The sequence below is a fragment of the Haliotis rubra genome, unplaced genomic scaffold (genome assembly GCF_003918875.1).
Source record: "Haliotis rubra isolate DU_JTF1 unplaced genomic scaffold, ASM391887v1 Scf147, whole genome shotgun sequence".
Taxonomy (NCBI): Eukaryota; Metazoa; Mollusca; class Gastropoda; order Lepetellida; family Haliotidae; genus Haliotis; species Haliotis rubra.
Window position 1 is genome coordinate 1,449,073 of NW_025765414.1, and position 26,181 is coordinate 1,475,253.

Sequence of the window (26,181 nt, forward strand, 5' to 3'; positions counted from 1 at the left end):
TTATTTTCTTACGACCAGTGAACGGGCTGATATTACGCAGTGTTTCAGAGCAGTCAAATGGCTGAATAAGTCTTTTATCATCAATGTTTCAAACTGTAAATGGGTTGAATAAATCATTTATCGTTAGTTTTTCTGATCAATGAAAGGGTTGAATAAGTCATTATCATTAGTGTTTCTGATCAATGAAAGAGTTGAATAAGTCATTTATCATCGATGTTTCCGAGCAGTGAATGGGTCAAATAAATCATTTGTCATTAGTGTTTCTGATCAATGAAAGGGTTGAAAAAGTTATTATCATCACTGTTTCAGATCAGTAAAAGGGTTGAATAAGTCATGTATCATCGATGTTTCAAAGCAGTGAATGGGTTGAATAAATCATTTATCTTTAGTGTTATCTATCAATGAAAGGGTTGAATAAGTCATCATCATAAGTGTTTCAGAGCAATGAAAGGGTTGAATAACTTATTTATTATCAGTGTTTCAGAGAGGTGAAAAGGTTGAATAAGTCATTATCATCAGTGTTTCAGAGCAGTAAAAGGGATGAATAAGCCATCTATTATCGATGTTTCGAAGCAGTGAATGGGTTGAATAACTCATTTATCACCAGTGTTTCCGATCAAAGAAAGGGTTGAATAAGTCATTTTCATCAGTGTTTCCGATCAATGAAAAGGTTGAATAAATCATTTATCATTAGTGTTTCTGATCAATGAGAGGGTTGAATAAGTCATTATTATCAGTGTTTCAGAGCAGTAAAAGGGCTGAATACGTCATTTATCATCGATGTTTCAGAACAGTAAAATGGCTGAATAAATCATGTATCATCAGTGTTTCCTATCAACAAAAAGGTTTACGTTATTGTCGTCAGCAGTTTTACAGATCAGTGAAGGGACTGACGTGGCGCCATCGATCATACTTGTTCCAGATAAATGAGATGGGTGATACACGTCAGTTACCCTTAAGTCGGTAAACATGGCTGCATTAGTTCAGAGTTAGACATGCAAGAATAATCCAGGACAACTGGCCTTTAGCATTCTGTTAGTTTGCTTTCTCAAATACACGCTCGTTCAATCCGTCTATTCTGGTAAAATGGCGTTTGCAGCTAAAAGACTTTTTAGAGACCAAAACATTCTTTGCAATTCCCCCATTACCGTAGATGAGCCCAGACAAGATCTATTTATATAAAAGGGTCATTCGTGGACATTTGTTGTCCATTACCATTGTTCTTTGTTCGACGTCTGATGTGGGCAGTAGGTGGTCATTTTTTCCTATTTCGTAAAAAGCATAAAACCTTTAAATATCTAGTGCAATGTAAATGAAATAATTCAGAGGACAGGCATTATCTTATCATAGCGACGCTCTTCTCTAAAGTTATTTTTGTAAAAGTGCTTTTACATTAAATGCATTTAGTTGGCTGATTTTACAATCCCTGTCTAATTCTGATGTAGAGTATAAATCTAACTTTCTATAGCAGATGAAATATTAACATCACATAAAAGACGCTAAATGAACCCATTCTCTACTCGTAGCCAGAAACCATAATTTTACGACAATAATATTTTCCTCGCCTTAGGCTTAACGACATTTCTATAGTGTAGCGACCGGATTACGGCATCTAATGGCGGTCGGGGGTGGTATTTGCATTTCTTTGACGGCCAAGTAATGTGACAAGCGAACAAACGAGAGTCGGGACTGGGTAGCTGTATATACATGCCAGTGTGGAGACAAGACTTGATTGATTCTGGCCTCTTTCAGTAAAACGCCGTATTACGCCCAGAAGAAAAAACAAACATGGCTAACCGGCGAGATTAGAAGTCTTTCAAGCAGGCTGCATAATAAACGCTGTCAAAGGAGACGATGTAGCGCCGGAAATAGGCAAGAAGAGGAAATATTTGCATTTCAGATTTATTTGACATGCAATTTTAACCTTCCGTTCCTTTCTAACAAAATTCCAGGAAAGGAGTTGAATGATTTGCAATAAAATAGAGGCTTGATGTGTCTATTTGCGTCTCATTGGGACATTTGCTGAGACTGTTGCAAACGCCAGTATTGATGCTGGGCTACCATGACAATAAGAGAGTCTATGAGTTAACACACTTTTTTCCAAGCAAATGTGTCCCTTGGTTCATGCCTCGATCATTCCGGTTTTGGATATCAACATTTAACAACCTCAGATGAATTAATTCGGAAATCACGTACAGTCCACAGAGTCATTGCTCAATCTACTTCAGTTTGAAGACATCATAATTTAATATGTTTGTTGGCGCCGCGATTCGCTGTATAGACTCGCGTCCTTTGGGCGAGCAGATTCGCCCTGAGTCTTGGTTTTTCGGCACCATAGTGTTTTTCACTTTCCTCTCATATTAAGCAGACTCGCTGTGATGTACCTAATATTATCATTGTGTAATCATTATATTATCATCACACGTGCGATATACCCAGCTCACTGATTTGAGCGAGCCCACAAGACACTGATTTAGCCTAGGTCCTGTCGAGATTTAAGACGTACAACTATGTTGGGACCATAAAATTATATCGAGATATCCGAAATATCGAGACATCCGTATCGAGTTAAAGGAGCTTGAATAATGATAAATTATGAAGAATTTTGCCGGAACCGAGATGTTATATCGAGACAACCGAGATATCGAGTTATCAGAGTTCGACGCAGCGGTGCTCGACTGTATATAATCACTCAGTCTTTCGAATGATCAATGTCAGACAACTGGAAATCTTATTTTGACACTAACGACGTGTGGCATATCCTGAACACATGGGGTCATGGTGAGCGAGCTGTCTAAGGCGCCAGGCTAGTGATTCAGCGAGTGTCGGGATCGAGTCCACCTGTGACCGGGTGTAAAAACCTTGGAGTCAACTTTGTGTGCAGACTCTGTCAGGGTTGTCACAACACCAAGTGTACAGTACACAACCCTGTGCACTTAAAAGAACCCACGAATCCGTTGGTATATGACCAGATGGTGGCCACATGAATAAGTGCAAACACCTTGTTGCAGGTACAGCAACGTGCAGTAAACTTGGACAAAGTACTGTGACTATGTGTCCCAGTCCACCCAGCTTTGAATGGGTACCTAGTAAGGATGGGAAAGCCACATTATCTTGGTGCGCCTAGTGGCTGCAAGAGTTGTATGATCCCCAGGGAGTTGAGATTGATAATACGATGTGCCCTTGAGATTGACATCCAATGATCGAGGGAAATGAAATACCAGCGCCTTGAGTTGCGTGAATATGTGCGCTATATAAATATCCTATACTAATAATACTACCACAAAACGTGTGGAATCATGAATATATTTCAGTATTCATGACATCGTTTGCTCAGTCTTCAATACAAAAGGGTATCTCCCAACATACTTATGAAACATAACTTTTCTTGTTCAGTATATATAGAGAATCTCACCCGTGTGTCTGTTGATATCAAATATATCACCATGAGTTGATAAAATTACAAATATCCGAGGCTCACCGAGGATATTTTTACTCTTATCAACGAGTGTTGCTATATTTAATATCAGAAGACACGAGGGTGAGATTCTATTTATCATATTAAAATTATTTTTTCTTTAGTTTTCAATGTAAAATGTAAATGTCTAAACACGGTACTGACATTAGACTTGCAGTGCGTCGATGTCATAGCATTGTGACGTCATCAACTTCAAGACGTCATAGCATTGTCAGGGCATTGTACAACAGCTGTCAAAACGATATCTGATGGGGGTTATCGTTTGATCTCACACAAACCATATCTCCTGTGGAACACAGTTTTTGATGATAAATAATAAGACATTCACGATAAGTTACTTCGACATTTATGTTTGATTACATTGATATATTACGACGAATTCGTATAACGAACGAGAATACTTAGATTGTTTCGCAACTTACAAAAATACTTACGACTGACTTGCGTTACAAACCGAAACATGAGTCTCATTAACCTATTCAGACAATGACCTACTTTTCAGCCGATCCGAATTTCCTCGTGTGAAAGTGAAAATAGACATCACAAACAACTATGGTTACATTGAATTCCAATTTCTTGTTTCATAAGAAAATGGTATTTACAAATGAATTGTAATTTTAAACTTTAATAACATCGTATTACTATATTTTATGGCGAGGTGTAAGCATCATGACCTTAACTAAGACGTCACAGACTGCCTCTGGTTGATGAGGTCGTAAAATGATTCACAATGCATCTGGCACACTGGTTACACCTGTTATGTGGTTTTTTTGCGCTTATTCAGTGTAGTTCTGTAACGCACAATGTGATTCTTAAATATCAAGTCCGTACCAGACCGCCAAACTTTTCTAGCGGGAGAGACTCGTTTTGAGATTGCCACGATTTCCAGGTTTCCGTTTGTCAGAGCTCGCTATACTACAGAGCCAACTGCACGACGTGTTTGCAAGGATTAGGAGCGTAGTGTTGCAATATATAAGTGCTTAGATGTATCAAATAATATTGATTAATAATTATGTATCCAGTTAAATGAATTGGTCTCAAACTTCTGGACTGGTTATTGTACTAAGTTGCGCTATAGGACGGGACCCAGTCAACAGGAAACGAGACTGTTGTGTAATCATAGTTTCATTTGGGTTGCACACTGCTTCATGTACTGCCTATATAACACACGACTATTCGAGTTCTGGTACTAATATGACCACTACTTCGGGAGTATAACTTTGGAAGGACTTGTTTTCTCATTAAAAAAATAATAATGTAAACCAACTAGCACGAAAGCTTTATGTATGTTACATTTATTTTACAATTTGTTTTTACAAATTCAGACTCTGAGACAATTAAGAGTTGATTTTCCAAATTGAGACCAAAAAAATGTGTAGCTGTTCAATACGATCCTCAGCAACGCGTCAAAATCGTGGAACAAGGCAGACGTTTAGGTTTGCGTATAGGATCTGAAAACATGTTTCCGTGTGTGGAGGATTGTGAAAGAATCGGGTGTATTCAAACCTCTTCCAAGCAGTATACATTCAGCATGCGAAATAGCCACTGGCCCGCTAGCCCCTGGCTATTAAAAATCCAGTCGGGCCAGTAAATCTCCACAGTCACTGGCCCGATTGGCTGGTGAATTTTCATGGGGTCATTTTGTAAATATATCACTCTCTCCGACTTGTTAAATTATAATACACTTTCAAATCATGCGAGATTATGGCCTGATAAAAATGTTAGCCATATAGCCATATTGGGCTAGTGAATTATCTTGAGGGCTAGTAACTTTCAGGCGTAGCTAGCCTGACTGGCTAGCAAACTTTGGAAACTATTTCGCACGCTGGTATACATACATGCCCTCTTATTAAGAACAGGGCCAACTGAATCAACGTAGACCCTACTTTGAACGTAACTATTAGCCTCGCTTTCGGATTACTCACTCTCGAGGGCCTCTTGTTGTTATCACGTGACGCATCTCTCGATTTTGAATGGTCTCTGCCCCTGCCCTGCTTTCCGGATCTTCGCTTGTTCATCAGTTCCACCTGAGTCGGGATGTCCTGTAAGGAAGCGGGTGGGTGGGTGAGTTTCGTTAAGGGTGAGTTTACGAATGAGTTTCGGTAAGCGGGTGAGAACGAGTAAGTTTTGGGTAGGTGAGCGTGAGAGGGTGTTGAGTGAATGTTTTATTTCTTTTTCTTCTTCCCCTCTTTTTTGCTTAACGCCGCAATGTTCCAGCTATATGGTGGCGGTCTGTGAATAATCAAGTCTGGACCAGACAATCCAGTGATCAACAACATGAGCATCGATCTACGCAATTGGGATAAGATGACATGTGTCAACCAAGTCAGGAAGTCTGATCCCGTTAGTCGCCTCTTCCGACAAGCATGGGCTGCTGAAGATCAATTCTAACCCGGATCTTTACGGGGCTGTTCAGTAAGTGATTGAGCTGGAATATTGCTGAGTGCGGCGTAAAACTAAACTCACTCACCCACTTCAACCAACGTAACACCGAACGTTCAGCCCACATTATCCATCACGCCGTGATATATATATATATATATCACACGCGTTGTTTTTCTCCACTAATCAGGACTGACGTAAAGAGAACAAACAGCCCAGCGGGAACGATCCAGATGTATATTCCTGAGCAATGTAGGTTAATTATAAACGCCCTCTCCTGCTGACCATAGATGCCTGTATATATGGATGTATGGTACCGCGCTCTTATTGAGCGGTTGTGTCGTCATCTTATTAACTAAAACCTTGTAGATCCGTGCGTGGGTTAAGAATTCGTTCAGATTCACGACGTTATTTGTATCCACACCTGTGTACGGAATTATGTGGTTTTGTGTATACACAATTATGTATATGAATTGTTATTAACAGGGTCCGTACTAACGAGGTTTCACTCCGACCAGTGTCTACCCCAGCTGAGCTTACCTCAGACGGTTTGTACCACGTGGCTGGCCGAGGCGGTGCACTCCTGCATCTGCTCCCACGGGGAGAAGGACTGGGGGATCTTTTTGTCTGGAAGGAAAAATGTTTAACAAATAACGTTTCTATTTTAAAATTAATCTTACCTTAAATAAACACCTTATTTGTACAGACCAATGTGATTTCCACCTACATGCTGATTGGAAACGCCGTTTTAGAACGCATGACTTGTTATTGATGATGCTCCTTCTTCCAATAAATCCCAACAATGTACACTTCGCATGAACCGGTTTAATATGGGATTAGTTTCGAAGGGCCAGTGCCAGGCTCCGGGTAAACTGGATGCGACTCTGTGAATGATTGTACGACAGGTGACACGGTGCGCTCCTGACAATGCATTGTCAAGTTGATGGCGGAGCAGATTAATATCGATGCGTAGGGGGCGTATATAGTGAACAGCGTTAATTACAGGGCCTTCATCTGAATCCGCAGCGCGTAGGAATACATCAACCGGAAACCCGGCGGAAGAATATCCGCTGATTAATGTCAACATGCCGTCTTTGTAATATTTCAATTTCTAACTATTCGACGATACCTTTTGAATATTTCATGAAGGGGATCATTCTGTCTTGAATCAATGTACACTTCCTCTTACTTCACATGATGTTTTTGTCACAGAAAGATCTAACGCTAAAATGTGACATTTTTTAGTTTACTTTCGAAACATACCCGGGACTTGTGTCCTCTTTTCCTCTTTTCTTTTGTCCTTTTACAACTTCCTCTTGTCACGTGACCGTATTCATCCGCGTCATTTTCTGCTGACAATGGAACTAAGCCTTCAAGCTTCAACTTCCGGATGCGCACTGCTTCGGCTTCAGCCAACTCATCCTCCTTCCGGTCTAGTCGTTTCTGTTGGACATAAAGAATAATAAGATGACTTACTGATAAGATGATAAATATGTTGATAACATGTTGAATAAACATGTTGAGAGAGTCTATTATAATACACACCGACGCACGAACGCACGCACGCATACACACATACCAATAAAAGGGTGAGTAAGTTAAAGTTTTACGTCACATCGGCATTATTTCAGCCATATAGCGACAAGATCAAGTCTACATAGATACACAATTCCAGTACAACGCTCAAATGAGTTTCATAAATACATTATTTGTTCATGACATTTTTATTTACAAACATAATAAATCATAGCACCAAATTTAAATACAAGCAATCCGTCATACACATTACATAGTTTATTTAAGATACAGGGTCTAGATTTTCGAAGCTCTCTTAGAGCTAAGATAGTCGTAAGTCTATGTTAATGTATGGCACTTACGACTATCTTAGCGCTAAGAGTGCTTCGAAAATCTAGGCCCTGGTCTATATCCTTTAAGAAGTTCACAATGAGATGCCCGCTCATGCGGGAAAACAGATCTTTCAGATCTTTCACCAAGGATGAAGTTCAGCAGTAGTACATATGATGAGAAATGCACAAAATAATGACACAACACGAATTTATTTTTCTTCTACGCGTTTCAGAGGGTCACCCGTGAAGATCCGGGTTAGAACTGATCTTCAGTAACCCATGCTTGTCGTAAAAGGAGACTAACGGGATCGGGTGGTCAGACTTGCTGACTTGGTTGACACACGTCATCGGTTCCCAATGGCGTAGATTGATGCTCATGCTGTTGATCACTGGAGAGTCTGGTCCAGACTCGATTATATACAGACCGCCGTCATATTGTTGGAATATTGCTGAGAGCTGCCCAAAACTAAGCTCACTCACTCACTCACTCAGAGATAGATCACAGTTACAAATTAACGTGTACAGTAGTACGTATGAAAAGAGGGGCGGTGGGGTAGCCTAATGGTTAAAGCGTTGGCTCGTCACGCCGAAGACCCGGGTTCGAATCCCCACATGGGTACATTGTGTGAAGCCTATTTCTTGTGTCCACCGCCGTGATGTTGCTGGAATATTGCTAAAAGCGGCGTAAAACTAAACTCAGTCGTATGAAAAGAAATCGACAAAATAAAATAACACGATTTGCCCTCCAACGCGTTTCCACTTTATCCTCAGAGAGTAATTACAGTTACAGATTATATAGTCTGTCGTACAGTCCCTGAACCATATTATTTTCCTACTGCCAAACCCTCTTTGCAATGCTAAAGCCCTAAATAAACCAAGTCTAGATTTCCCCAGGTCTGAATCTCTGGTCTCCCAGGGACTCCTTGTCAATTTCAATGGGTTTGTTTGTTACTATCAAAATTATATATATTCAGAGAATAAGCGGTGTTAGTCTTCAGATCATACTGTGACGTGACATCATAATGATATATAATACCCATCAAAAGTTTAGACTCACTAGTGTAAATGTAGCCATTTACTTCAGTCAACTGATCTAAACTAGATTTTGCAAAATACCCCATACTGTTTAAAGGTACTGTTTACACATGAACGGATGTATCGTAAAACAAATTCGTAACGTTGAAAAGATTATTGTCAGGAGTTCAATAAATAATAAAACGCAGTGAAAATTGGCGAATTCTTAACAAAACGCAGTTGTTCACATGCATGATGTTTGCACATGCTTTTCAGTAATTTGATGCATGATCCTCATGCAATTCATCTGCATAAGGTTTGCAGTTGGTTCCCCCAAGTGAGGGGAGAAATTCATCTTCGATGTAACCACACATACATGCATAACATATAGTGAATGCTATAAGTGAGTCTAAACTTTTGATGGGTACTATATGATAAATAAGATCAGCAGTGCACACTAGAGGTACGTGTATCGAGAAAGACCGCCTCCGTGGTGTAGTGGTTAGAGCGGCCGCCCGGAGAGCGGAAGGTCGCGGGTTCGATCCCCGACCGGATCATACCAAAAGACGTTAAAATATGGTACTTGTTGGTCCCTGCCTGACGCTCGGCATTAATGGGTACAACAAGGACTGGTCAGCTCGGAGTCAGTATAATGTGTCTGAGTGGGGTATTCATGCTTCACTGCGGCATGGTATCTCAATGGGCTAGCACTATAAGACCAGCTTCAGTCTGGGCTAGTACAAGCAGCTGCACATACACATACACACGCATGCACGTCGTCATATGAGCGAAATATTCTCAAGTACGACGTAAAACCCAATTTCACCTCACCTGTATCGAGAAATAGACACAATGATAACACAACACGAAATTCCATTCAAGACGTTTCAACATTGTCTTCGGGGCCCTGAAGGTAAAGTTAAAAGTCGTAGGAGGAATATTGTGTTGTGTCATTATTTTGCGAATATATATATAAAAATATCCTTGATAGCCATTTGCATCTAAAAAAAACACGGAGACATGAAATTTTTATCTTAAATCTTCTTTCAGGCGTTTGGTGATCAGGATTGCTATTTTCATGGAATAAGATGCGTTGTCTGGACGAACGAAAATAGCCACTCTCTGATGTTGATGTTACTATTTTAGAGAATATTACGTCTAGGTCGTAAACCCTCGTAGTTCTCTTAAACTACACGCATGGTTTTCGACACTTAAGGTAATTCACGCTATTTTCATGTTTATATGTTCCATTATTACTTCCGTAAAATTGTTTTATGGCCTTTGTTGAATGTTTGCTGCCAATAAAATATCAAAATCACAAGGAAATATGGTACATTTGGCACAAATTTGTAGAATATTGGGTGGGCGGTAATTATGAATGTGAATGATCTTTCGTCTTATTACAACGCGCAAGGCGGCACTGGTCGCCCCTATTCTCCATTACCTCGTATTCCTCCTGAAGACGGCGCTGGAATCTCTCGTTCCACTTCCGGTCGTTTAAGTGTATGACCTCTGACCCCATGAGTCTGCGCAGTTCTGCTCGAAACTGATGGTCTGCAAGACTGTAAAACAAAAGAATCATCAGTTTGGACATTGTGTTGTAATAATAGTGCCCCAGCCCTATACTGTGAAGGGGCGGTGGGGTAGCCTAGTGGTTAAAGCGTTCGCTCGTCATGCCGAAGGACCGGGTTCGATTCCCCACATGGGTACAATGTGTGAAGCCCATTTCTGGTTTCCACCGCCGTCATATTGCTGGAATATTGCTAAAGCGGCGTTAAACCCAACTCACTCACTCACTATACTGTGAAGGTGTACAATAGTAACGTGCGCCAAGTGGTATGCCATTCTAAAATGGTATACTGCAACGGTTTCCCATAATGGTATGATGTAATGGTCTGACAAGATGGTATGATGTAATGGTCTGACAAGATGGTATGATGTCATGGTCTGACAAGATGGTATCATGTAAACCATGATATGCGATAAGAGAATTATCCCCCGACGTGAAATTGCTGGAATATTGTTTAAAAATGCGTAAAACTAAACTCACTCACAGGCAGTGTGCGAAATAGTTTCCAGATTTTGCTAGGCAGTCGGGCTAGTTATGCCTGAAAGTTACTAGCCCACAAAATAATTCACTTGCCCGACATTTGAATGTAGACACGGGTTTCACCATTAAGCTGCTAATATGGAGAACATTTTTATCAGACCATAATCTTGCATGATTTAAAAGTGTATTATAACTTAACAAGTGGGAGAGAGTGATATATTTACAAAATGACCCCATGAAAATTCACCAGCCAGTTGGGCCAGTAACTGTGGAGATTTACTGGCCTGACTGGATTTTCACTCAGCCACGGGCTAGCGGGCCAGTGGCTATTTCGCACACTGCTCACGGTTCTTGGTCAACTAACCAAAGGCTTTTCGCACCAGATTAGTCCCGATTTTTATCCTTAGTTTGTCAGCACCGCAATGTCCGTGGTCGTGGGTTTCATTGGGGGAGGTGGGGTAGCCTAGTGGTTAAAGCGTTCGCTCATCACCCCGAAGATCCGGGTTCAATTCCCCACATAAGCACAATGTGTGAAGCCCATTTCTGGTGTCCCCTGTGATATTGCTGGAATACTGCTAAAAGCGGCATAAACTAAACTCACTCACCCACTCATAAAAATCATAGGGGGCGGTGGGGTAGCCTAGTGGTTAAAGCGTTCGCTCGTCACGCCGAAGGCCCGGGTTCGATTCCCCACATGGGTACAACTTGTGAAGCCCATTTCTGGTGTCCCCCGCCGTGATATTGCTGGAATATTGCTAAAAACGGCGTAAAACCATACTCAGCCAGCCAGCATAAAAATCATAGAAACCTATATCTATAGAACATACCATTATGAACTATATTAGACCAATCAGTTCTCAACAGATCCACATTGAATATTACAATTACACACTATGATCGATATTCACAAATAAATGTACGACATCGCTTTTATCATACAAGATAACTATCATTTGTGCCCATTACAATGTTGTTTAAGAATGAAGCCATGAGTTGCATAAACATGTAACGATCCCCTAAACATGTGACGTCACTTCACAATAAAAAGCTGAAACAAACACACCGGTTAATGGTTATACGTTATACAGCTGTTAGCAGAGCTGTCACTTCCTGTCCGTCTTTGAAGACTGACGCCACAACACAATATTAGTCAAAGAACAATATATAGTAAACAAAACACACATGACACGAAAGATTCGACTCACAAACTCGACCAGATCATAACGAGTGGACTGTCAGTAGTATTGCGTCCGTGTATTTTAGCAAAGTAGTCAAAGTCAAAGGTTTATTTCACTTGGGATATGTTTCAGTCTGAGGAAGTATGTTGATATATACAGTGTTCAAGACAGCGTAAAAGTAGCGTCAAGTTCATTAAGACGAGTGGAATTCAGAAACGACCCAATATGCACCTAAATCCAAAGTATATATTTTGATTAAATTTATCAAAATTATCAAATGAACTTACCGTTAAAGGTTTCTAGTATGTGCGTGTGCGTGCGTTCGTGGGTTCGCGTGCATGTCTGTGTGTTTGTATGTAAGTGTAAGCACACTACAACCTGTTTGTGTACATGGAATTCTACTCAACTACGACAACGAATGCGTAAAATATACTCGTGCAGACAAACAAAATAGCAAAGGAGTAAGTAGCTCTCCCCAGGAAACGCCTTCACCCACCTTGGCCTCCATGTGACCACCTCCATGTCCCACCTGCTTGCGCTGTACACTCTCTACTCAGTGGTTCTTTAATACACACTGACACTACAGGTGAGGACAATACCGTCCATGAGTTTCTCACCGTTATAGACACAATACATACAACACTACACGCCAAGCTTCGTTGCCGATACCGGTCGCTATAGAGGCTCACGCTTTGTACTTGATAGTCTTCTCGGCCTGTGTAATTGCTTGCTTAGCAGGTACATACAGTACAACCAGCGCTTGAATTTTATTAGCGTTGCATGCAGGGCCGATCTCTAACTGACAGATCGTAGAGGTAACAATTTGCTCTATGACAGGTTTATCAAATGTAAATATTTGATTTCTATAAGCGGTGGGACATTTCAAGGGTCTGACAAATGATATCAAGTTGGGTAAAGACTTAATAAATATATGATATATGACAGGTCAAAGCAAAGCTTAAACGTATATTAACCCGGGTCTCTTTGTGAATGGTATAATGTTATCGACAATTTCGTTACGCGTGAGGTGTTTGCAATATGATAAAGCTCTATGCGAATTTGACACATACTGATATCCGACTTACAAAGTATTGGTTTTCTGTCGAGTTAAAAAAGAAGGTTGTAGATGACAACAGACTCGGCTCTGTTACTTGATTTTATATTTTTTTCGAAGTTCGCGAATTAAAGACAGAGTTCAAGATATTGCGTCTTGTCACGAATTTAAACATTTCAGGGAGTACCAAATGCACTACCACCTTATACATATAATAGAGGCGGTAGGGTAGCCTAGTGGTTAAAGCGGTCGCTCGTCACACCGAAGACCCGGGTTCGATTCCCCACATGGGTGCAATGTGAGAAGCCCATTTCTGGTTTCCCCCGCCGTGACATTGCTGGAATAATGCTAAAAGCGACGTAAAACCCAACTCATTCATTAACTATACATCTAATATCCATACACGACATCCCAGCGCTATTTGAAGGGTCTAGGGCAGCTATATGGGCATCAGGTTAAGATACACCATAAACATGAAAGACGGCACAAACCGTCTAATCTGTATCATGTAGCTTTAAGGAACAGCGTTATCCTAGCCCTTGCTGTTCTAAGCAAATAAAGCCTGTGTTACGTCAATTTCATGGCATACTTTTGTCGATTTGATCTTTGACGGCACTACCTGTTCATACCACCTAATTCAGCTTTGCATTGCCATCCCAGCAGGGTGTGGGCTAAAAATAGATTACCCCAAAACATGTCTTTGTAAAGATAATGTAACTCGGGTCAGTATATGGGAAATGCTTCCATTACAGCGAGTGAGTTCGGGAATGATATATAGGTCTCTGGAGTTTAGTTAACTAATCGATTAAGTACGTCAAGTCAAGCTGTTCGAGGTAAATCAAAGATAATTTACTGTTGTAAAAAAGAAGGCAAAGACGAAATTCTAATCTTTAGAATATACACAACAGGCCGGTTATAGCTAAGCAGGGGCGGTGGGGTAGCCTAATGGTTAAAGCGTTGGCTCGTCACGCCGAAGACCCGGGTTCGATTCCCCACATGGGTGCAATGTGTGAAGCCCATTTCTGGTATCCCCCGCCGTGATATTGCTGGAATATTGCTAAAAGCGGCTTTAAACTAAATTCACACATTCACTACTATTTAAATCAGCGTTAAACCCAAGTCACTCACTCCCGAACCCATAACATTACAATATCACGCATGAATTCAAGTCATTTCCGGTGTCCCCCGCCGTGATGTTGCTGGAATATTGCTAAAAGCGGCGTAAAACCAAACTCAATCAGTCAGTCAGTATAGCTAAGCAAAAAAAATCCGACCTTACTCCTTTAACGTTGCTTGTGACACATTCGGAGACACCTTCAAAAGAAACCAGTCTGAACTATGATCCCTTCTACTATCTTATCCTACCTCCATGAAGCCGTGACGTCATCATTTATTACTCTTGAACATATAACGTGTCTGCAGGCCAGGGTCACCACGTGTTTGTATAACACAACATGTAAGAGATATGATTAATGTCGGGCTGCACCTTAAAGTTTATTTATAACCGTTCCGTGGGGATTGCGTTACACCAGTTGAGTGAGTGAGTGAATTGGGTTTTGCGCAGCTTTTAGCAATATTCCAGCAATATCACGGCGGGGGACACCAGAAATGGTACACCAGTTGAATTCATGCGTGTGATATTGTAATGATATGGGTTCGGGAGTGAGTGACTTGGGTTTAACGCTGATTTAAATAGTAGTGAATGTGTGAGTTTAGTTTTACGCCGCTTTTAGCAATATTCCAGCAATATCACGGCAGGGGACACCAGAAATGGGCTTCACACATTGCACCCGTGGGGAATCGAACCCAGTCTTCGGGGTGACGAGCGAACGCTTTAACCACTGGGCTACTGCACCGCCCTGATGGTTGACAGCATCCACTTTTCACACAGTTTACATGATGAGGGACCGCCTCCGTGGTGTAGTGGTTAGAGCGTCCGCCCGGAGAGCGGAAGGTCGCGGGTTCGATCCCCGACCGCGTCATACCAAAAGACGTTAAAATATGGTACTTGTTGGTCCCTGCCTGGCGCTCGGCATTAATGGGTACAACAAGGACTGGTCGGCTCGGAGTCAGTATAATGTGTCTGAGTTGGGTATTCATGCTTCACTGCGGCATGGTATCTCAGTGGGCTAGCACTATAAAACCAGCTTCAGTCTGGGCTAGTACAAGCAGTCGCACCTACACATACACACCCATGCACGTCGTCATATGAGCGAAATATTCTCAAGCACGACGTTAAACCCAATTTCACCTCACCTCACCTGATCATATCTCATATACCGAACCGAAACGGACCGAACCGAAGGCCTTGTACCGCAATACGTACCGTACCGTGGTAAGAGCGTACCGTTTCACCCCAACGATGTTGCAGTAGCAATGACGCCATACACGTTGAACAATCTGATGATGTGTTGAATGTTCTGTCGGTTTGTATCATTACGTGCTGAATTTCAGTATTAACCAACGTTGAATGATCTGTTGGAGCTTTGTTAGAGTAGCCTATGTTAACCAAAATCTTGTTAGGAGGAGTGCGTAAAATAATGCGGGAAAAAATGTGAAATCAGTGCTTGTGATTAGTTACACTGCATATGACATGTACAACCAATCAAAACAAGTTGGTTACACACAGGCATGGAGTGTCAACTATCATTCAGGCAAGGTGAAAGATAACTCTAATATCGCAAATGATTCGTTACGGACACAACTTTCCAATTTCTCAAAGAATTGGGAGAACTGTTGTTATTTTAAGAACAGTTAGTTTTCAGTGGCCAGTTGGACATTTCAAAACCATGCCATCAAAATTCCCATGCATAGTTGACGTAATTCTTATTAATATTTTACACCCGCTTCACACAACTAATACATTCGGCATCACGTAATTGTCTTTGCAGTTACCGTTGAAACATAATACCGGTCTACCTACAGTCTCAGTCAGCCTGTGCATGAACACAGGAATGATGTACTGACTCTTCACTGGGCACGCAGACAAGTAGTATGTGGTATATAATACTTTCCCGTTGTTCTTGTCATCACCAACTACTCCTGACATCACCAACCAGTCATCCTCGGCGCAAACTAGTCCTGACATCACCAACCAGTCATCCTCAGCGCAAACTAGTCCTGACATCACCAACCAGTCTTCACATCACCAACTACTCCTGACATCACCAACCAGTCTTCACATCACCAACTACTCCTGACATCACCAACTTGTCACCCTCATCACCAACTACTCCTGACACCACCAACCAGTCCTGACATCACCAACTACTCCTGACATCACCAACCAGTCCTGACATCACCAACTAATCCTGACATCACCAACCAGTCTTGACATCACCAACTACTCCTAACATCACCAACCAGTCTTGACATCACCAACCAGTCATCCTCGGCGCAAACTAGTCATGACATCACCAACCAGTCTTCACATCAACAACTACTCCTGACATCACCAACCAGTCTTGACATCACCAACCAGTCATCCTCGGCGCAAACTAGTCCTGACATCACCAACCAGTCTTCACATCACCAACTACTCCTGATATCACCAACCAGTCATCCTCGGCACAAACTAGTCCTGACATCACCAACCAGTCTTGACATCACCAACTACTCCTGACATCAACCAACCAGTCTTCACATCACCAACTACTCCTGACATCACAACCAGTCTTGACATCACCAACTACTCCTGACATCACCAACTTGTCACCCTCATCACCAACTACTCCTGACATCACCAACCAGTCCTGACATCACCAACTACTCCTGACATCACCAACCAGTCTTGACATCACCAACTACACCTAACATCACCAACCAGTCTTGACATCACCAACCAGTCATCCTCGGCGCAAACTAGTCCTGACATCACCAAACAGTCTTGACATCACCAACTACTCCTGACATCACCAACCAGTCTTGACATCACCAACCAGTCATCCTCGGCGCAAACTACTCCTGACATCACCAACCACTCCTGACATCACCAACCAGTCTTGACATCACCAACTACTCCTGACATCACCAACTTGTCACCCTCATCACCAACTAGTCCTGACATCACTAACTAGTCCTGGCATCACCAACTTGTCCTGACATCACCAACCACTTCTGGCATCACCAACTAGTCCTGGCATCACCAACTACTTCTGGCATCACCAACTAGTCCTGGCATCACCAACTACTCCTGACATCACCAACCAGTCTTCACATCACCAACTACTCCTGACATCACCAACCAGTCCTGACATCACCAACTACTCCTGACATCGCCAACCAGTCTTGACATCACCAACCAGTCATCCTCGGCGCAAACTACTCCTGACATCACCAACCAGTCTTGACATCACCAACTAGTCATCCTCGGTGCTGACATCACCAACCAGTCTTGACATCACCAACCAGTCTTCACATCACCAACTACTCCTGATATCACCAACCAGTCATCATCGGCACAAACTAGTCCTGACATCACCAACCAGTCCTGACATCACCAACTACTCCTGACATCACCAACCAGTCTTCACATCACCAACTACTCCTGACATCACAACCAGTCTTGACATCACCAACTACTCCTGACATCACCAACTTGTCACCCTCATCACCAACTACTCCTGACATCACCAACCAGTCCTGACATCACCAACTACTCCTGACATCACCAACCAGTCTTGACATCACCAACTACACCTAACATCACCAACCAGTCTTGACATCACCAACCAGTCATCCTCGGCGCAAACTAGTCCTGACATCACCAACAGTCTTGACATCACCAACTACTCCTGACATCACCAACCAGTCTTGACATCACCAACCAGTCATCCTCGGCGCAAACTACTCCTGACATCACCAACCACTCCTGACATCACCAACCAGTCTTGACATCACCAACTACTCCTGACATCACCAACTTGTCACCCTCATCACCAACTAGTCCTGACATCACTAACTGGCATCACCCTGTCCTGACATCACCAACCAGTCCTCACCAACTAGTCCTGGCATCACCAGCTTCTCTGCATCACCAACTAGTCCTGGCATCACCAACTACTTCTGGTCATGACATCACCAACCAGTCCTGACATCACCAACTACTCCTGACATCACCAACCAGTCCTGACATCACCAACTAGTCTCTGACATCACTCCTGACATCACCAACCAGTCCTGACATCACCAGCTACTCCTGACATCACCAACCAGTCCTGACATCACCAACCAGTCCTGACATCACCAACCAGTCTTGACATCACCAACTACTCCTGACATCACCAACCAGTCCTGACATCACCAACCAGTCCTGACATCACCAACCAGTCCTGACATCACCAACCAGTCCTGACATCACCAACCAGTCTTGACATCACCTGACATCACCAACCAGTCCTGACATCACCAACCACTCTTGACATCACCAACTACTCCTGACATCAAACTAGTCCTCATCACCAACATCACCAACCAACCAGTCCTGACATCACCAACTAGTCCTGACATCACCAACCAGTCCTGACATCACCAACTACTCCTGACATCACCAACCAGTCTTGACATCACCAACTACTCCTGACATCACCAACCAGTCCTGACATCACCAACTACTCCTGACATCACCAACCAGTCCTGACATCACCAACTACTCCTGACATCACCAACCAGTCTTGACATCACCAACTACACCTAACATCACCAACCAGTCTTGACATCACCAACCAGTCATCCTCGGCGCAAACTAGTCCTGACATCACCAACCAGTCTTGACATCACCAACTACTCCTGACATCACCAACCAGTCTTGACATCACCAACCAGTCATCCTCGGCGCAAACTACTCCTGACATCACCAACCACTCCTGACATCACCAACCAGTCTTGACATCACCAACTACTCCTGACATCACCAACTTGTCACCCTCATCACCAACTAGTCCTGACATCACTAACTAGTCCTGGCATCACCAACTTGTCCTGACATCACCAACCACTTCTGGCATCACCAACTAGTCCTGGCATCACCAACTAGTCCTGGCATCACCAACTACTCCTGGCATCACCAACTAGTCCTGGCATCACCAACTACTCCTGACATCACCAACCAGTCTTGACATCACATCACCAACTCACCTCCTGACCAGTCCTGACATCACCAACTACTTCTGGCATCACCAACTAGTCCTGACATCACCAACTAGTCCTGGCATCACCAACTAGTCCTGACATCACCAACCACTCCTGACATCACCAACCAGTCCTGACATCACCAACTACTCCTGACATCACCAACCAGTCCTGACATCACCAACTAGTCCTGACATCACCAACCAGTCCTGACATCACCAACCAGTCCTGACATCACCAACTGACATCACTGACATCACCAACCAGTCCTGACATCACCAACCAGTCCTGACATCACCAACTAGTCCTGACATCACCAACCAGTCCTGACATCACCAACTAGTCCTGACATCACCAACCAGTCCTGACATCACCAACTACTCCTGACATCACCAACCAGTCTTGACATCACCAACTACACCTGACATCACAAACTACTCCTGAAATGACCAACCAGTCTTGACATCACCAACCAGTCCTGACATCATCAACCAGTCTTGACATCACCAACTACACCTGACATCACCAACTAGTCCTGACATCACCAACCAGTCTTGACATCCCCAACTAGTCCCCACCATCACCAACCAGTCATCCTCATCAATCTCTTTTTCATCTTTTCTCAAAAAGAAAACAATAAATAAGACCAGTGAATTGGAAATTAAAATCAAAGACTGTGAAGATGATATTAGAAAAGATTTCCAAAATATTAATGAATCCCTACTATCTGACCTTACAAAATTAAAATTGGAACTACAACAAATTAAAGAAGAAGAGATAAGAGGAATTCAACAATAAGAGGAATCAAAATCTTACGGTATGAAGAAGGAGAAACAGCAACAAAATACTTCTGCCATTTAGAAAAAGAAATTATGTCAGCAAAGCAATAAATAGAGTTATTACAGATAAGAATGAGGAAATTGCTGACAGTAAATCAATATTAAATGAGCTGAACGAATAACCAGTCCTGACATCACCAACCAGTCCTGACATCGCCAACCAGTCCTGACATCACCAACCAGTCCTGACATCGCCAACCAGTCCTGACATCACCAACCAGTCCTGACATCACCAACCAGTCCTCACCATCACCAACCAGTCCTGACATCACCAACCAGTCCTGACATCACCAACCACTTCTGGCATCACCAACTAGTTCGGTCATCACCAACTACTTCTGGCATCACCAACTAGTCCTGGCATCACCAACTACTTCTGGCATCACCAACTAGTCCTGGCATCACAAAAAACTACTTCTGGCATCACCAACTAGTCCTGGCATCACCAACTACTTCTGGCATCACCAACTAGTCCTGACATCACCAACTACTTCTGACATCACCAACTAGTCCTGGCATCACCAACTAGTCCTGGCATCACCAACTACTTCTGGCATCACCAACTAGTCCTGGCATCACCAACTACTTCTGGCATCACCAACTAGTCCTGGCATCACCAACTACTCCTGGCATCACCAACTAGTCCTGACATCACCAACTACTCCTGGCATCACCAACTAGTCCTGGCATCACCAACTAGTCCTGGCATCACCAACTACTTCTGGCATCACCAACTAGTCCTGGCATCACCAACCAGTCTTGACATCGCCAACCAGTCCTGACATCACCAACCAGTCCTGACATCACCAACCAGTCCTGGCATCACCAACCAGTCTTGACATCACCAACTACACCTGACATCACCAACCAGTACATCACCAACCAGTCCTGACATCACCAACCAGTCCTGACATCACCAACCAGTCTTGACATCGCCATTCAGTCTTGACATCGCCAACCAGTCCTGACATCACCAACCAGTCCTGACATCACCAACCAGTCCTGGCATCACCAACCAGTCTTGACATCACCAACTACACCTGACATCACCAACCAGTACATCACCAACCAGTCCTGACATCACCAACCAGTCCTGACATCACCAACCAGTCCTGACATCACCAACTAATCCTGGCATCAACACGTCGTGTCTATATTTATCTCCAACAAACGATCATCATCAACTAGTTCTGTCCATCTCTTTAGCCCAACTGTGTCAGTGGTAGAGGTGGATACTGAAGTGTCTTATATATAACACTTCCAGTCACAGTGAGACACTTTCCAGTGCCAACGACACCACAGCATTCGCAACCATTCGTTCCTGTTCGTAACCAAAGAACAGACTCGGGCTATGCCGGAAAGTTACGAGTGGTTGTGAATGACACAGAACCCCGTGATAACACCCCCTTTAACCGGATGCAAGTGTGCTGGTAACGAATGGCACCAGTTGGCGCGCCCTATCGATGATCACTGTATGAGATTATATTCATTTTGTCGAATGATACATGATTAGGTACACCGTTCTTGTAGTTCAGTGGTTTGATCACAGCAGAAGACGCTAAAAATGTGCTTGTTTTTTTTCCTGCCTGATGATTGGCGTTAATGGGGTATAATTAGGACCGGACTACACTGTGTTTAGCTATCCATGATTATTTGCACCACGATATCTAAATAGACAAGCATTATACAACCGTTAAAACTAGTCGGCAAGACGCACATGTATTTGTGCTAATAAACACCAGGATACAGCAATAACTACACTGGTGCTACCTCTACTCGCTAGTAATGAGCGAGGGAAAGCGGAAAAGCTGAAGGAAAAAGAGAAGTAAAAGTCCGAAAGAAGATATGTGACCTTAGAGAGAGAGAGAGAGAGAGAGAGAGAGAGAGAGAGAGAGAGAGAGAGAGAGAGAGAGAGACAGGGAGAGAGAGGAGAGACTTTAGGAGAGATGAGAGAGAGAGAGAGAGAGAGAACGACTTTGGGAGAGAGAGAGAGAGAGACAAGAGAGAGACTTTAGGAGAGAATGGGGAGAGGGAGAGAGAGAGAGAGAGAGATTGAGAGAGAGAGAGAAGAGAGAGAGACTTTAGGAGAGAATGAGGAGAGAGAGAGAGGGGAGACGTGAAGAATAAAAAGTTACGTAAAACATATGATTATCAGCTAACAGTACGCATGTGCCTAGTTAAACCGTTATAAGCAGCTCCCTTGTAAACTATCCTAACATTCACTGCCGTGCGAAAGAAAATCTACACTTGAACCTAACTGGATTTGACCAAAATATTGCAAATGTTATGAGTACGTTATTTGGCTGAAAACTGTCACCGAAACACGGCGTACTTTAGTTCAAAACACAACTATTAGTGCATTGGCAAGGGGTGAAAATAGATACTTGGCGGACTAAACATGAAACTTTGCCAAGTGCTGGGGAATATCATGATAAAACATATTTTTGGGGGTGCCCGATGTTTTGGGCCCACTTTCCGAAAAATCCAAGATGGCCGCCAAAAATCAAGGATTTCTAACTCTAACGCTACGTGACTTTCCCCCGCTTGATTATATGACACCCCAATCAAAGACATCCCCGTCGATTATTTGTTTCATTTTAACCACCATCAAACATTTGAGCATATTTTCTTTGGCAATTAAAGATATAAAACCATTGGCAGAGGAATACCGCTCAGAGGGGAAGTTATTGACCAAGGTGTCGTTGTAAAGCAACCTTAGCGCTACACCAGTCATAAGTCTGTGCCAAGGTACGAGAGTTACGATCACCTTAGCGCAAAGATCGCTTTGTACAACGGCAACAAGGACGTAAGTTTGTTTGACAGGGATAGTCTAAGCACTGTGATCTAGAGAAGCAAAGGCAGAGCGAGAGAGAAAGAGAGAGCGGGACTTTCTCAACTCACCCCCTGCGTCTGGGAACATAAATAATTGTCCCCCGGCTGCATCGATACTTGTCCTTGGTGTCCTCAATGTCGAAGTCCTCCAACAGCTTCATGACAACCTCTTCGTGCATTTGTTTAGTCAGTTCCGAGTACTCTCGCTGTAGTTCCGGTCTGTGTTGTCTCCCCTTTTGACCTTTAGGAGCGACGCTGTTTATATCTGTCGTTGACACAAACAACTCAACGTCATCGTCTGAAGGTCTTAGACGGCCTCGCGAATGTCGCAACATTGTTATTACTTCACGCTAATCCCTTATACACAGATAGTCTTATGTAATTAGTTTATCTACAAGTTGACCGTGGCAGAATTAGTTGATATACGCCCCGCTACCCGCGGCTTTTTTTACCGCCTTCAGCACGAGCTAACACCATATTTTCGCTTTACAAAATACAAGGATTTCTTTGATCCTGCTTTCAAAACCAATGCCTCCAGTTGGTGCGTTATAGTTTCCTTTAAAACATAAATTCTAAAAAATAAATAAGGAAAAGAAAGAAAAACAAACAAGTACTGCAGCCGTTAAGGCCAGCGAATCATTCAACGTCAAAACAGGAATTCCTATTTTTGTAGCTAGATGTTGCACTCTGTGTCCTGAAATTCAAACCTGAAGAAAAACCTGCCAGAATCTATTAAATCACAAGTTGCTGAACTGACACACTGGTCTGTTCCATGGATGATTAACACAGTCCATTGTTATAACTGCTATTGTCAATTATCCCAAGTTTGTCTCGCAGAACTCACACACTTGGTTTATCATCCCGCCCTTAAATCAATTCGAAATTATTGTTCTTGAAAACCAGGTCAGAGAAACCAGGACACTCATGCCAAGGAATCCATATCTCATAATGAATATCACAGAGTCCACATCACATCCAAACATCCTTCTCCACCCGAGCCAATAACTGATGAAAGAACTTTAAGAACATTTCAAGTTTACGTTAATGGACCCATCCTGCGTGGCGTCCCTTAGCAACTGTCACGGCGTACCTGGTAACCGTGTGTGAATCTGGTTGAGCAGGTGCTTCAGATATGTTGCGGTAATTGGGCGGACATTTGATCAGTGTGGGGGATATATGTGTTTCAGTTTCTAATAACATTCGCGGGAGTGTGTTCCAGAATAGGCCAATCTGTTCCGCTTGCGTGCTCGCCAGATTCAGATAAAATGTAATTGCTTGTAGGACTATGTTTCGACTAGCCTGACAATTAGGCTGGGTGGAACCTGTTGTGGCAAGGCCATTGATTACCTTGTTAAGCTCGCATAATGTAACCTTAATGTAACTATACTATGCAACACGCTATCTTGTAACTATTCAGTCGGTAATAGTGGACATTGATCGCCTAGTTAGGTTCAGATAGTTTAACTTGACAGCTTCATATGTTTACGCTCTTAAAAACTATAGTCGACTTAAATGTATTCATGAACAGAATTGGTATAGTTCACTTCAAAATGGCAGCAAATCTATGCTTTATTCTTACTTCAAAATTTCATTGTCCAGGGAATTGTATTTAAATGTGATAAACATTTTAAACGTTTAGAGTAGCACTCGCTCAGTTTAGATGTTTTACATATCAGTTACGTATGGAAACTGGAAGGTATTATAATATAGATAGAAATGATAGATTATGTTTACAGTGCGACGAAGGTTATATTGAGGATGAATACCATCTTCTCCTCGTGTGTTCCAAATTCAAACATCTCCGCTTGAACCATTTGCCTTAAACATATTGTATCAAATCCAAGTAAAGCCAAATTCAAACTCCTCATGTCATCATCAGATTGTAAGCTCATAAATAACTTAGCTAGCTTTATCTATCATGCAATGTATCTAAGATGTTAAAATTATCAATTTATACTGTACACGCCATGTTTTGCCATGTACAATGCAACCTATGTAGTTATGGGCCGATGGCCGACACTTCTGTAATAAAAGAATTGAATGAAAACTATAAGGTAGACACATGTTATTTAGAGAGGTAAAAGAGCTGTACGGGTACCGAAATAAGTTGGTCCACTTCCACATCATTTTTGTCTTTTCAAAGTTTTAGTTTTTCTTTATTACAGCAAATTTGTACACACATATATACGACGTCGGTATTTTTGGTGCTATATATTGTCTGTTTGTTGTTTAACGCCTCACTCATCTATATTCCAACTATATGACGGCGGTCTGTAAATAGTGTCGGGACCTGACAATCCAATGATTGAAATCATGAGCATCGATCTATGCAACTGGGATACGATGACATGTGGCAACCAAATCAGCGAGCCTGACCACCATTTAATTTGTTTTAAGTTGAACAGCGTGCTATATTCCAGAAAACTACAAAATACCCTTACACTTCAGCTTTGTTAAAGACATGACTTTGGCCTTGCGTCTAAGCAACAGAAGTGGGATGAAATTGGGTTTAACGTCGTGCTCATATGGCGACGTGCATGCGTGTGTATGTGTATGTGCGGCTGCTTGTACTAGCCCAGACTTAAGCTGGTTTTATAGTGCTAGCTCACTGAGATACCATGCCGCAGTGAAGCATGAATACCCCACTCAGACACATTATACTGTCTCCGAACAGACCAGTCATTGTTGTACCCATTAATGCCGAGCGTCAGGCAGGGACCAACAAGTACCATATTTTAATGTATTTTGGTATGACGCGCCGGGGATCGAACCCGCGACCTTCCGCTCTCTGGGCGTTTAAGCAACAGAAGTGAGCATACTCGTATATAGTGGTACCTCGTTTAATCGGTTTATTTCGGCTTAATGACCCTATACGCGCACGTTCTAAACAGTGATTGACCGGAAAGCGTGGTGTCCGGACTGTCGGGGTGATGGTGGACAACTTATGAATATATCGTGATTTAAGAAGCAATACATCTCTTATGCAATACTGAGTAAAATTATTCAATCAGTTTCTGGTGAATTTGCACAAAAAAAACATGTTTATATTTTTTCTGTAAAAGATGCTATCAATGACGCAGAATGATCTGTTAAGTCGTGAGGCAAAGGAAAACAGTTCTGTCAGCCATGGGCGGTGTCAGTCCAGATCACGAGATATAATTACTGTCAATATTATTCAGTTAACTCCACAGATGATAAATCTTGTCTATTTTAGCACACGTAACACAATACACACAACATCCACGCAAGGGCTATTATTGCAAATGCTCTCTCGCGTTAGAAGATAGGTAATCACATTATGCTAACACAGTTATCTCCCTTTACGCAAATCAATATGGCCAACAATTACATTTTACGACCCATGAACGTAATTGGATT

The 26,181-nt window shown here is 42.5% G+C and overlaps 1 protein-coding gene across 5 annotated transcripts in view; it reads right to left on the bottom strand.

Annotated features, from left to right (window-relative positions):
• Positions 1-26,181, bottom strand: part of LOC124269758 — a 50,398-nt gene that overhangs the window by 2,672 nt on the left and 21,545 nt on the right. For 3 of the 5 annotated variants that reach the window (XM_046704793.1, XM_046704791.1, XM_046704794.1), the window contains exons 2-6: positions 22,873-23,068; positions 10,166-10,283; positions 7,124-7,303; positions 6,401-6,487; positions 5,404-5,520 (exon numbers count right to left, since the gene is read on the bottom strand). In XM_046704793.1, the coding sequence (XP_046560749.1) occupies positions 5,404-5,520; positions 6,401-6,487; positions 7,124-7,303; positions 10,166-10,283; positions 22,873-22,982 (612 nt within the window). In that variant the 5' untranslated portion in view covers positions 22,983-23,068. Of the gene's footprint in view, positions 1-5,403; positions 5,521-6,400; positions 6,488-7,123; positions 7,304-10,165; positions 10,284-12,445; positions 12,623-22,872; positions 23,069-26,181 lie in introns of those variants that run through there. The other 2 variants (XM_046704795.1, XM_046704792.1) reach the window with 2 other exon arrangements.